Source organism: Mustela erminea, chromosome 8 (assembly GCF_009829155.1).
Source record: "Mustela erminea isolate mMusErm1 chromosome 8, mMusErm1.Pri, whole genome shotgun sequence".
In the NCBI taxonomy this organism is placed as follows: domain Eukaryota; kingdom Metazoa; phylum Chordata; class Mammalia; order Carnivora; family Mustelidae; genus Mustela; species Mustela erminea.
Window position 1 is genome coordinate 65,127,978 of NC_045621.1, and position 12,634 is coordinate 65,140,611.

General features: G+C 38.4%; 1 protein-coding gene and 1 pseudogene across 2 annotated transcripts in view; one reads left to right on the forward strand and one right to left on the reverse strand.

Moving 5' to 3' along the window:
* Nucleotides 1–12,634, reverse strand: part of LRP2 (LDL receptor related protein 2) — a 201,900-nt gene that overhangs the window by 58,982 nt on the left and 130,284 nt on the right. For both annotated transcript variants that reach the window (XM_032355866.1, XM_032355865.1), the window contains exons 38-44: nt 11,253–11,441; nt 8,656–9,576; nt 8,358–8,523; nt 7,867–8,025; nt 6,502–6,791; nt 5,559–5,762; nt 4,409–4,651 (exon numbers count right to left, since the gene is read on the reverse strand). In XM_032355866.1, the coding sequence (XP_032211757.1) occupies nt 4,409–4,651; nt 5,559–5,762; nt 6,502–6,791; nt 7,867–8,025; nt 8,358–8,523; nt 8,656–9,576; nt 11,253–11,441 (2,172 nt within the window). The remainder of the gene's footprint in view (nt 1–4,408; nt 4,652–5,558; nt 5,763–6,501; nt 6,792–7,866; nt 8,026–8,357; nt 8,524–8,655; nt 9,577–11,252; nt 11,442–12,634) is intronic.
* Nucleotides 483–1,322, forward strand: LOC116596851 (annotated as a pseudogene).

Genomic DNA, 12,634 nt, shown 5'->3' on the forward strand with positions numbered 1-12,634 from the left:
GAAAAGATAAAAGAGAAACATTTGGAACAGATCCACGCCATACACACAACATTAAAAATGTCCATGCTAACAGAGCTACTAGACTCAAAACACCAGAAGGGAAGCATGTTTAAAGCTCTCACAAAGGCATCATCCACAACATTCATTTCCTACCATCGCTTCTAAAGTAGAAAGAGGTATTTCCAGCTGATCGGGGGGGGGGGGGGGGGTATGCTTACTTTGTAGTTTAAGTCATCCATTTTAATTATTTAATAGCACCAACAAGAGTCTCAACACTTAGTTAAATAAACTATAGTGTATCCACACAATGGGTTAATACGTAGCTATAAAAAGGAATGAAGATCTCTAAACACTGGTAAGGAATGATGGTATGATCTCCAGCACATGTTGTTAACATAAAGAAAGCAAGATTCAAAAAAACCACAGACTATCTTTTGTGTGAGAAAAAAACAGTATGTTTGTGTGTGTAACAACAGAGAGAGATGCTTATGTTAAAAAACAATAATGAATCTCCAGGCTTCCAAGATGTTGAAAGGAAAGAAGGCTATGGGAAGAAGGTAGTCCCAGCCCCTTCTATTCTAAAGAAGCAGGAAGCCAAGATGGTGGTCAGTCTTCCATCTGAGAAAAGGCCCAAGATTTCTTGCATCGGACAGGACATGTAGCCCTAAAGGGACCTCACTAACTCTGTCAAATGGCCTGGCTACACCTGGCCACAGTGGCAAAGGGCTATTCTCAGTGAACATCTAGAAGCACCTCCCACAATTAATCACCTCATGCAGGCTTTGGACAGCCACAGAGCTTCTCCACCACTTAAGTTGGCCCATAAATACCGACCAGGGACAAAGCAAGAGAAGCAGCAGAGACCGTTGGCCCAGGCTGAGAGACAGCTGCTGGCAAAGGGGATGTCCCCACTAAGCAGCTCCTTCAAGTTGGGGTTAATACTGTCACCACCCTTGGTATAAAACAAGGCGGCTCAGCTGGTAGTGACTGAACATGCTGTGGATCCCACTGAGCTGGCTGTCTTCTTGCCTGCTCTGTACTGTAGGATGGGCGCTCCCTTCCGCATTATCAAGGGAAGGCCAGGCTGGGCATCTGGTGCATAGAAGACCTGCATCACTGTCACTTTCACACCGATTAACGGAGATGACTAAGGAGCTCTGGCTAAGCTAGTGGAAGCTATCAGAACCAATGACAATGACAGCTACGATGACATCCATGGTCAATGGAGAAGCAATGACCTGGGTCCAAAATCCATTGCAAAGCTAGAAAAGGCAAAGGTTAAAGGACTCGATGCTGTTGAAGTTTCTGTACATAAAAAGTAATAAAAAGCTCTCTTTCAGCTAGTGTCAAAAAAAATAATGAAAAAATAAAATGACAGTTGTCACACCTCTGGATAGATTGAGAATAGATCAGAGTGAGTGGAATGGAGAAAACTGGAGAAAATGGGGAAAAAAAGGAGGGAAGACTGCTGTGAATATACCTCATCATATAATTTTGACCACAGAACCACGTATTATTTTATATTATTTTGTATAAATGTAAACAATGAAATTAAAAAATGGGAAAAGGAAAGCAATTCCTAAAATTTGGAAATAGTAACAGAAGCAAGTACTACATCAAGTTAATAGCACAACAATTAAAAAAAAAAATGGAGGCATAATACTCCATAGTATATATGGACCACATCTTCCTTATCCATTCGTCCACTGAAGGGCATCTTGGTTCTTTCCACAGTTTGGCGACCATGGCCACTGCTGCTATAAACATTGGAGTAGCAACATGGACAGGACTGGAAGAGATTACACTGAGTGAAGTAAGTCACGCAGACAGTGTCAATTATCATATGGTTTCACTTATTTGTGAAGCATAACAAATAGCATGGAGGACAAGGGGAGTTAGAGAGGAGAAGGGAGTTGGGGGAAATTGGAAGGGGAGGTGAACCATGAGAGACTATGGACTCTGAAAAACAATCTGAGGGGTTTAAAGGGGCGGGGGGTGGGAGGTTGGGGGAACCAGGTGGTGGGTATCAGAGAGGGCACAGATTGCATGGAGCACTGGGTGTGGTACAAAAACAATGAATACTGTTATGCTGAAAATAAAAATAAATAAATAAAGAATTCAAGTGACTTTAAAACCAGTACTACATAGCAGGACATAATCTAAGAACAAGAGGGACTTAAAAATCTTAAATTATCACTAGTAAATTTACTGGTAGTAGTATTACTTGTGTGGTTATTTTGAAACTATAGGCATTTTGAAATTACGGTAGAATAAAGCAAATAAGCATTTGTGTTAATGTCATCATTATGTCATTGCATATTTTAAGCATGCAAGAGATAGGATTATAAAATCTAAAGAAGTTGTAATCTTAAATTAAAATGGGAAAGACCAATATAAACTTTTTTCCTTAAAAATTCTATTTCCTAGCTCTGTACACTGAAAAGTGCTGGAAGCAATGAGAGCCAAATAGAAATGGTCAACCAGACACTGTGGTAATCTCTAAATCCGCAAAAGGAACAAGTTCCCCTTTCCAAAAGGTCTGAGACAGGAAATGGACCAAATGGGCCATAACAGAAAAGCCAACTTAGCACTCCCACTGGCCTAAGAGAGGGAAGTTGACCACCAGAAACACTAAATGACTTTACTGCACTAAAAGTCATCAAATACGTAGAAATTCATCAGTCTAATACTAAAAGCAAAACAAGACAAAAAATTAGTGCTCACTGGTCACCAATTCATTACTCTGAAAACTGACAAAGGAAAGGAATTAAGCCATTTCTCCTACAGAATTGTACTTCAGGGTAACAAAATAGCTGATCAGGAAAATTTCTTCTTTATGGAACGTTACCTAATACATGTAGAAGAAATAACAGAATTTTTAAATGCCTATTTTGTAACCCTTACAGAAATAATGGATTTATAGAACAACCATCCATGTATGCTAAAACCACTGGGGAGCAGGTTGATGGGATGTTCTTAAGGGAAGATTTAGGCTGACTTCTAAATCTACTAATTAACTTTATCATTAAAGTGAACAACTAAGTATTACATGCTTCATGATGTGATGCAAGAGCAAATACACAGCTCCACCTATGGAGAATTCTTTTTTTTTTTTTAATTTATTTTTTATTTATTTTCGGCATAACAGTATTCATCATTTTTTTTCACCACACCCAGTGCTCCATGCAATCTGTGCCCTCTATAATCCTTACCCAAATAATTAAACCTAATGTAATCAGACCACTAGGTACAAATTCCAGTTAATGGGAAATAAGAGGGACAAAATAAATGGCTCAATTAAGAAATTAGTCAAATCCAGAGTGTGGGAAATTCCACAGGACAAATCAATGGCATTGGAAAAAAAGGGGGGGCACTGCTGAGGCATTAAAGAGATTACAGAGTTATAATCATCAAAACCAATGTGTAGACCTTGCCTGAATGCTAATCTGAACAAAACAACTGCATAAAGATATTTGGGGAATAACTGTAAGATTTGAATATGGACTCAGTAGTCAAGTAAGTACTGTCAGTCTTGCCAGACATCATTACCGCATGATGGTCAGTTGTCAAAATGTCTTCATAAATGACATGCATGTCTGAGAGCTGCTTTCTAGTATTCAAAGGAAGGGGAGTCAGGGGAAATGGATGAAACAGACTCATCATTTATTGATAAACCAACGTTGGAGTTGGATAATGGATATATTTTACTATTCTTTGTACTTTGGTGTATGTTTGAAATTTTCCATAAGAAGGAGTTCTTTTAAAATGCATAGCCGAAGAAATATTGTATGTAACTCTACCTACAAAAGCAGCAGAGCAAGTAGATATATCCAAACTGAAATGTATTTGAATTTACACACTGCTCTTCTCTTTTCCCTACATGCTAAATAGCAAATCCCAGAAATTTTGGAAAAATCAATAAAACAATTTACCAGAAAAATGAAAGAAAGAAATCATTTTAGCTTTGTGCAGAACAAAGATTAACCATATCACATTTAGACAATAGTTTTTGTCAGCAACTACTGGTAAAGTCTTAAAACAATCAAAAATTTTGTCAAGTGAGTTTTTAATCTGGCAGATAAATAAACCAAGGATAAAATAGTCGAGATTAAAATATTCAATGGTCATGTGGGTCCATAAATTTAGGTGAATTAATTAGATATATTAGATTTGTTTTTACAAAACCATTTAGCAGAATATAATAAAATGAAACTTATATTCTAGATGAATACTTAGGGTTCTTTTTTTTTTTGTAGAAAGCCTTTGTTTCTACATAAAAACTATCTCCCAAGAGGTGAAAGAGACTCCAAACAAAACAAAACACACACACACACACAAAACCCAAAACAAATAAGCAAACAAAGAGAGTTCAGACCCACAAAGCAGAATAAGTCCTTGATGAACTTACAGCAATTTTTCTCATCTGAGGTATCATTATCATGGCAGTTGTTGATGCCATTGCAGACAAACTGAAGAGGAATGCACCTTTTATTACCACAGGTAAACTCCACAGTGGCATTACAGTCCCTGAACAGGCACCCTGCCTCATCACTGTTGTCACCACAGTCATTGTAGTGGTCACAGCGATAATGATACTGGACACATCGCCCATTGGCACAGGTGAAGGCTGTCGGGTGGCAGGTGTGAAATGCTACAAGGAGGAAAAAACATTGAAGAGAGTTCCCGATCACAGAGCATCATCCTAGTTTCTAAAAAAGTACAATCAAATAAAATGGATTCTTTGAGGTTACCTTCTAAAGCAAAAATGGCTGCAAAACGGACTGCGTGCAAAGTGAAATAAACTTTAAATTAGATCAAACAAAATATGTTGTATACTTTTCTTAGGCAAATTAGGTACTTTAAGCAAATGTTGGAGTCGCTTCGCTTCCTCTACCATCTCAATTTAAAATTTTACCCCAATCCCAGAAAAGCATTCAAATACAATGTCTTTGGGGAAAATCAAACTCTTAGCTCCTATAGTCTATTGGAAAAATGTAGCTAATTTCTAGTGTTTGACTCACCCCATCCAGATGGAAGCTGAATACTGAATGATTTCAGTAAATTACTAATGATCCTTCTGCTATGAAAATTAATAAAATGATAACAATCATCGAATAGAGCTCCCAGTTCCATGCTAAGTCATGCTTGACATGCACCAATCCCCATGCTGTGATTTTTATGTATTGCTTCTCTCACTCCTCACAAAAATCCTAGGAATATCTCCATCTAACAGATGAGGTGTCGGAGGCTCAGATAGGTTAGGTCACTTTCCTGAGGCTGCACAGATTATAAAGGGAAGAGCTAGGATTTTAATCCAGCCCCTTTGCTCTTAACCACTACAGAGGTACTTTCTAATAAAGCATCAACACTAATCCCTGGCATGTACATCAGCTTATATGGGATTTAACAGTCTGTGTTCTTGGACTAAATGTTTTCAGTTCTAACAGGACATTTAGGCACAAAATTCACAGCTATTCACACACAGCAGGACTCTGTACCAAACACTTGGCATAAAGACAAGTTTATAGCCTAACAAAAACTCCAGGAATCCAACTCACCACAGACACTTTCCAACTCATCACTGCCATCACCACAGTCATTATCGTTGTCGCATTTCCATTGTTCCGAGATGCAGTGTCCATTGAGGCATGTGAACTTGGAATTGTCACACCGTGTACCATTGTCCACGATGCAATGCTTTTTATTGTTGGCCAGATACCAGTGGCCCTCATGTGGACACTGGCACTCAGCACCGTTTGGACCTGGGGAAAAAAAAAAGTTGGCCCAAAAAGCAAAACATCTGTGGAGCACCCATTCATATTCTCTCTTCCAGAATAGCAGTGGCAATATTTCTATAGTAAAGGCACTGTAAGGCAAGCCATAGAAACTCTTCCCATCAGCCTCTCAACTACATTCTGCGTCATTTGTCCATGAAGAACCACCACCAAGTCCAATAAATGTGGCTAATTTACCCTAATCATTAACAACTAGCTCTTGCCTACACTGAAACAATAGAAATGATCCTCCCTTCTTAGGAACATCTGTAAAACAACAGCATCAAAAGATACATCTTTCTGCGAATCTGTTGCTATCTATAAACCACACTATGGGATACATAGAATCACACTTTCAAGTATGATCAGAAATACTTCAGACTATAAACAGTACCTCCTAAGTGGAAGAACTAGATCCCTTCTTAAGGGAGGTAAGCTCTTTGATGGAATTTCTATCCAAGTCACTAAGTTTGGCATCCAAAGACCCCATCTTTCTTTCTACTCCCATCAAGCCTGATGGGAGCGCTCCACATTAAATGGAAAAGAAATCTGTCAAAGTCTTCCTCTAAACCTACAAATCCCCAAATCTATTTTATGAATTATCCTGAAAGCAAGGAGAACTTGGATTTTTTCTACCCCTCTTGGAGCTGAATATCCCCTCAACCTTCCCTACCAATCATTATCATTATTACCCTACATGATTCAGTCTTCATTGGCAATGTCTTACCTGGTGCACAAATATGGCTGCAGCCTCCATTAAACTCGCTGCAAGGATTGCTACACTGTTGCTGAGGATTCTTCACAGCAACACGAATACCATTAGGCGGGGAGGGAAAATTCACGGTCATTGCCATCTGACCTGACCCATCATATTTGTTAGCTCGATAAATTCTTCTCGTGCTCCAGTCAGTCCAATAAATATACTGGTCATAGACAGTCAAGCTAAAAGGATGAAAGACTGTATAGACAATGACCTCACGCTGCGTGCCGATTAGAGTGCTGCGTTCAATCTTCTGCCTAAAATAAAAGAAAATGCTGGAATTCAAGAAGAATAAGCACCTCAAATGGCAGCCCAATGCCTGGGCCTAACCACTTCTTTTCACAAGTCCCCAACTTTCTTTACAATATGGCCTACATAAATCACTGATTTCCAAGTATTAATATAACCTGTAAGTTATCCTAGAAAGGGAACCAGGCCAAAATTAGAAACAGGAGATTATGAAATACACACATTGCACGGAACTCAGTGTTTAGCACACAGTAGTCTCAATAAAATGTGAATTACTTTTTTCCTCCCACCTCCTTAATGACCTTCTCGATTTGTCATTTACCCGGTACTTGGAGATATTTACCTATAATGATCCAAATTTAGACACTAAATATCACTGCTTGCTTCCAAATGAGAGGATAAAAGATGGGATCATTAGGTGCTTAGTGTCACAAGCAGAAATCACAATCTTAAGAAAATAAGCAAAGTTAAGTTGAGATTCCTGACATGTAGACACCAGCAATAATAAATGAAATCCTCTCATCTTTCCAACTATTCCATTAAGATGATTGGAATGTGAGTAATCTGAGGGCTACTTAAAGAAGATACATGAGAAATTAGAGTCAACAGAAGTTTGTAAGGAAAATACTCTTAAATTGGCTAAGAAAAATCTATTTGAGAAGATGACCAATAGACAAAGACTAAAGGAAAATGTTTTTAACTGAAGGCTAAATAAAGCCGAGAGAAAACTTAGTACCAATGTGCATTTAAAAGTTGTCCACATTTTCTGGTAGTTAATTTTCTGATAGTTTAGATGGGGCCTGGAGATTATAAATTGAGTGATTACATTTGTAATTATAACTGAAATTAACTCATCTAGTAATGTATCCTTAGATGCCTTCTAGTTCTTATTCAATCTCATGATGGATCAATTTTGACAGGTAAATCTACCAAGCTAGAATTCAGTTCATAAAACTGTGATTCTACATTTTGGCCATTTCCATTTGGCATATTATAATTTTATCATGTTATGCAAATCCCTCCTCTGAAAGTGAAAGCAAGAACTCTTCTTATCAGCACCCACAGAGGAATGAAAGAACTTACAGACTGGCATCTGCCCAGTAGAGAAGGTCATTCTCATGATCCAGAGTGAGCCCATTGGGCCAGACCAGGCTGCTGTTCACAATAGGTACCCGGAAATTTCCTCCCAGTGTAGCTCTCTCAATTTTGGCATTAGTACCCCAGTCAGTCCAGTACATGTACCTAGTCATCCAAATGGAGTTGTAATTAATTCACAAGGATCATAATACCTTTTAGTTAAGAATGGCAGCCTTCTTCAACTGCAAAATCTCACATTTAATATGGCAAATGAAACCCACTCCATTCTCATCTACACAACTTGCCCAAAAGCCAACCTTTCTAGCAACAACAAGAGTTACTTCCCATTCAAAACTGCTTGTGTTTTTTCACTTTTGAACATATAGCTACAGAGTTTCAAGCCCGTAAAATATTGGCTATGGACATAACACAATTTCAGGCCCCAACCCTTCCAGAAATAAACATAGAGAAATATGATAAATAAGACCATGGCATACCCTCGGCAAGGATCTAATACAATTGCTCTTGGCTTTGAAACATGGGCAATCACAGTGCGCTGAGAACCATCCTCAGCCATGGAGTAAATTGTCTGGTTGCTGTAGTCACTATAATATATTCTTCTATTGATCCAGTCAAAGGCAATGCCCTCAGGAGTCCCTCTACCTGGATATATACCAACAAACACACACAAAGGCATTAAGAGTCTCAAAGCCATTTTAGAATCTCTGGGTCAAACACATGTGTTGATTATGTTGCATCAACTTCCAAGAGAAGCTGCTCCTGGAGTGCCCTTACCTGAAATAATGGTCGTAGGAGACCTGGTCCCTGAATTTAGATTGACATACGAAATCTGACCATTTCCAGATCCTAAAGATTGTGTGAAGTAGATTCTGTTAGTTATGCCATCATAGGCCAGGTCTACAGCAATTCTTTCCACACGTATTTCTTCAAAAGGTGGGCTATGAGCCCCAGGGTCCAAGTGTAAGCTTCTCAAGGTATTCTCCAAGGCAAAGATGAGAAAATTTTCTGTTGCAATGGCACAGCTCTTGCCATCACCTTCTAGGGTTCCAAAGGCACAGCCACATTTTGGGGTGTTCAGTCCAGGCAAAGCAAAGCAGAAATGGGTGCATCCACCATTATTTTCCAAGCAAGGGTTGTTGTTGACCTCAGCTGGTGACCGAGGCTGAACACTCTTGTCAAAGACGGTCACATCTCTCAGCCACTTGAGATTGTCCCTTATCACTGTTGGTGGCTCACTGTCATCTGGTTCCTTGCTGGCTTGGAATATTTTTTTTAAATTCCTGTCTACCCATATGATAGAATTTCCAAAAACAGTGATGGCAAAAGGAGTTGGGTAACGACTGCCATAACGAATCACTTCAGATTGCTGTGCCTCAATACCAATCCTTGCAATTATATCTAAAGAATCATCAACCCAATAAACGTAGCCATTGCTATGGTCTACTGCCAAACCCCGTGGGGTGACAATGCCTTCTGATACAAGCACAGTTCGATTGGTACAATCAAGGAAAGAACGTTCAATCTTTGGGCTCGGCCCATAGTCAGCCCAGAAGAGGTATCTATGCTTGGGGTCTACAACAATATCCCTGGGCCTATCTGCAGTGGCTTTAAGGAGAATACGGCGGTAAGTGGTGTTGATCCGCAGAACTTCTATCAGTGTTTCAGACAGAAAAGCATTGGTGAAATAAAGATTTCCTGCAGGAAAATCAAAGAACGTGCTGATAAATGTGAAACCAAGAAGGAAAAAGAGGGAAACTTTTCAAATTCAGAACAAAATATAAAAAGCTGAGGTTTGGGTCAATAAATGCTGTCTTTTACAAGATAGTAACAGTCCCAGTTCAGAGTTAGAAAAATAAATATTTACTCTTAGGAACTAAAGAAACTGTTTTGGGGCACCTGGGTGGCTCAGTTGTTGGAGCATCTGACTCTTGGTTTTGGCTCAGGTCATGGTCTCGGGGATGGGAGACCCAGCCCTGTGAAGAGCCTGCATGAAGCCCCATGTGGGGTTCCACGCTCAGTGGGGAGTCTGCTTGAGAGTCCCTCCCTTTCCGTTTGCCTCTCCCCAACCCTCACACACTCTCTTTCTCTCAAATAAATGATAAGTCCCTTTGAAAAAAATTGTTTCTTCACATTGAAAGAGGAAGTGCCCGCCTTCAGCTTCTAAATCAGATCAGAATTCATAGCAAACGTCATAACCCACTTGCTACTGAAAAATCATTTTCCAGAATGTTCTTCCTTTCCACCTGAATGTTTAACACCTAAATCTCCAAACACTCTAATACACATTATCATAGCATAACTTCTACTCCCAACACGACAAAATGAGCAAAGAGGGAGAGCCAACAGCTTCTCAGCTTCTTTCGATGTCTTCAAGTCCTCCTTTGTGTTTAGTATTAAGAGTCTAGTCTCAAAATTAGAATACATTTGATACATCTGTTTCTCAGTTCATCATTAAATAAAAACAAATGGTAATTTAAAATTAAGTACATGACCCCTGAACTAATATTATACTGTATGTTAACTAACTGGAATTTAAGTTAAAAATTTTTTAAGAGTTTTGTTATGTAAGAGTGGAAACATGTCGAGTCTTACATGAGGGTAATGACCAACCAATTCAATGTCTTAGTACATCAAAGGGGAGACAGGGGTTATGAACAGGCAGGGTTCATGGGGAGCTGCAACAATGGTTAATGAGGGAATAAGTCAGTGGTGACGGGTTCTGTTACCACCTGGAGATCACATTTGTATTCCTAGTGTTGTTTACAATATTAATAAGTGTATGCTGTATATGTCATTATTAAAAAAAATAAAAAAATAAAAGTAATATAATTAGGTACATGAATCAACACGACTAAGTTAATGTAATACTGGGTCAAGCATTTCAATATAATTATAATAAAGAAGTGCCTAATGATCAAAGGATTTTTATACATTAACGAGATAAGCAATTAAGAATTTGTCAACTAAAACTGCTCAGCTTTAAAATAAATCATTGTCATTTCATGGTTCACTTACTTTAATATCCCTTCCTCTTTGAAAATTTAGACATTTCTAATTTAGAAATTAGGTGCTAATTTAAGTGTGAAAAAAAAAATCAACGTAATTTTTCTAGCCATTCTGCCTATAGTTTTGATTATGTTAATAATGGAAGAAAATGAATTGTTAGGACTCTGTCCACTGAAACACATTGTCATTAACTTAATAGGCATACAGCTTATTCTAAAAGCGTAATTCAATTTACATTAAATAATACCAATAGTTATCTAGAAAAAGACTTATAGCACATACAGCATTAGATTAAACTTTCAAGCATAAAATAAAATGTAAACACCAAAATATTTCTCAATGAAATCCCTATACAGCTTACCTACCTGCTACCCAATCCACTGCAATGCCCCGAACTCCGTTTTCTCCTATCCCATCTGCAACGATGTTCCAAAAACCAGACCCATCGGGTCTGATTCTATAGATTGCATTATGAGTTAATACAGTGCTGCTAAAATCACACCAGTAAATAAAACCAGAAGACACATCGACATCCACATGCAGTGCATTTTGTCCTGAAACATTTAAGACAAGTTCATTAAACAATGCTCTAACTGGAACTAGAACTTTGACATTCCCGCCTTTCCTCTCCACCTGTCATTCCCAACCCCCTGCTCTGACCATGTCCCTGTGACAAAATAAAACTGTTTCTCAGTTGCAATGAGTACACCCAGCACCCAGATCTTGGGTTTCTAAAAGCCATTTCCCACAATAAGGAGAACTGGCTCCCAAGAAAAATAGCTGATTCTAGGTTTGGGAAGGGAAGGTACAAGGTGAGCCTAGAAGCTCTTAGACCCAGAAGCAAGGAAGCACTCAAACACTCACGGAATCATGTCAAAAGAATACAGGCAGTCATTGATTCCAACAGAAAATCTACTTGGCCAAAATGAGGCCAATACAGTATCAAGAGTAATTGTGGTAAATGTTTTAACACACTGAATTTTAAAAATGAATAAAAACTTGAATCTATGATGACACGGTGCCCCTGAAACCAGTAACATTAAATGTACATATATGCATGTGCATGTACTCAGATTGAGCATTCAAATATGTTAAAATAACAATTTCAAATGTGTTAAAACTAACAATTTTTCTATCTAGGTTTACAATGTAAGGATGGTCACTGTACCTTTCATTCAACTTTTCTGATTTGAAATTTTTCAAAATGAAAAGTTGGGAGAAAAAATAATTGATTTTATGATCTTTATAAGATGGTAATTTAGAGACATAACATTTCAGATGTGGTGAAAACAAAGCGGAGTCATGCGTACTTGTGCCTATCACCATCAGCCAAGAGCATACATGGTACCAAACATCACCTGACTCCTTCCACCATGTGTATGGTCATCTCTTCTGGCCATCTCTTCCTCCCCTCCATTCCCTTCACCCTTTTTCTTCCTTTTCTATCTTTTATTTCTATCATTACCTGTGACATACCCCTTGTGATGGTAGGGAACACTTGGTTCCTCCTACAGTAACAGTGATCACTTTCTATGTTCATAGTATACAAACACAAAATACTGCAAAAATACAGTTACTAAGAAGATTCTAATACGGCCAACTCATTTATTTCAACTCATCAAATATATAATAAACCAGATTATGGACTACTGTATTACTATTCTAAATAAGAGTCTAACCTTGATCCCAAATATCCATTAACTGTTCTTCTAAACACCAACTCTGCATACTTCTTGCAGTCTCATGC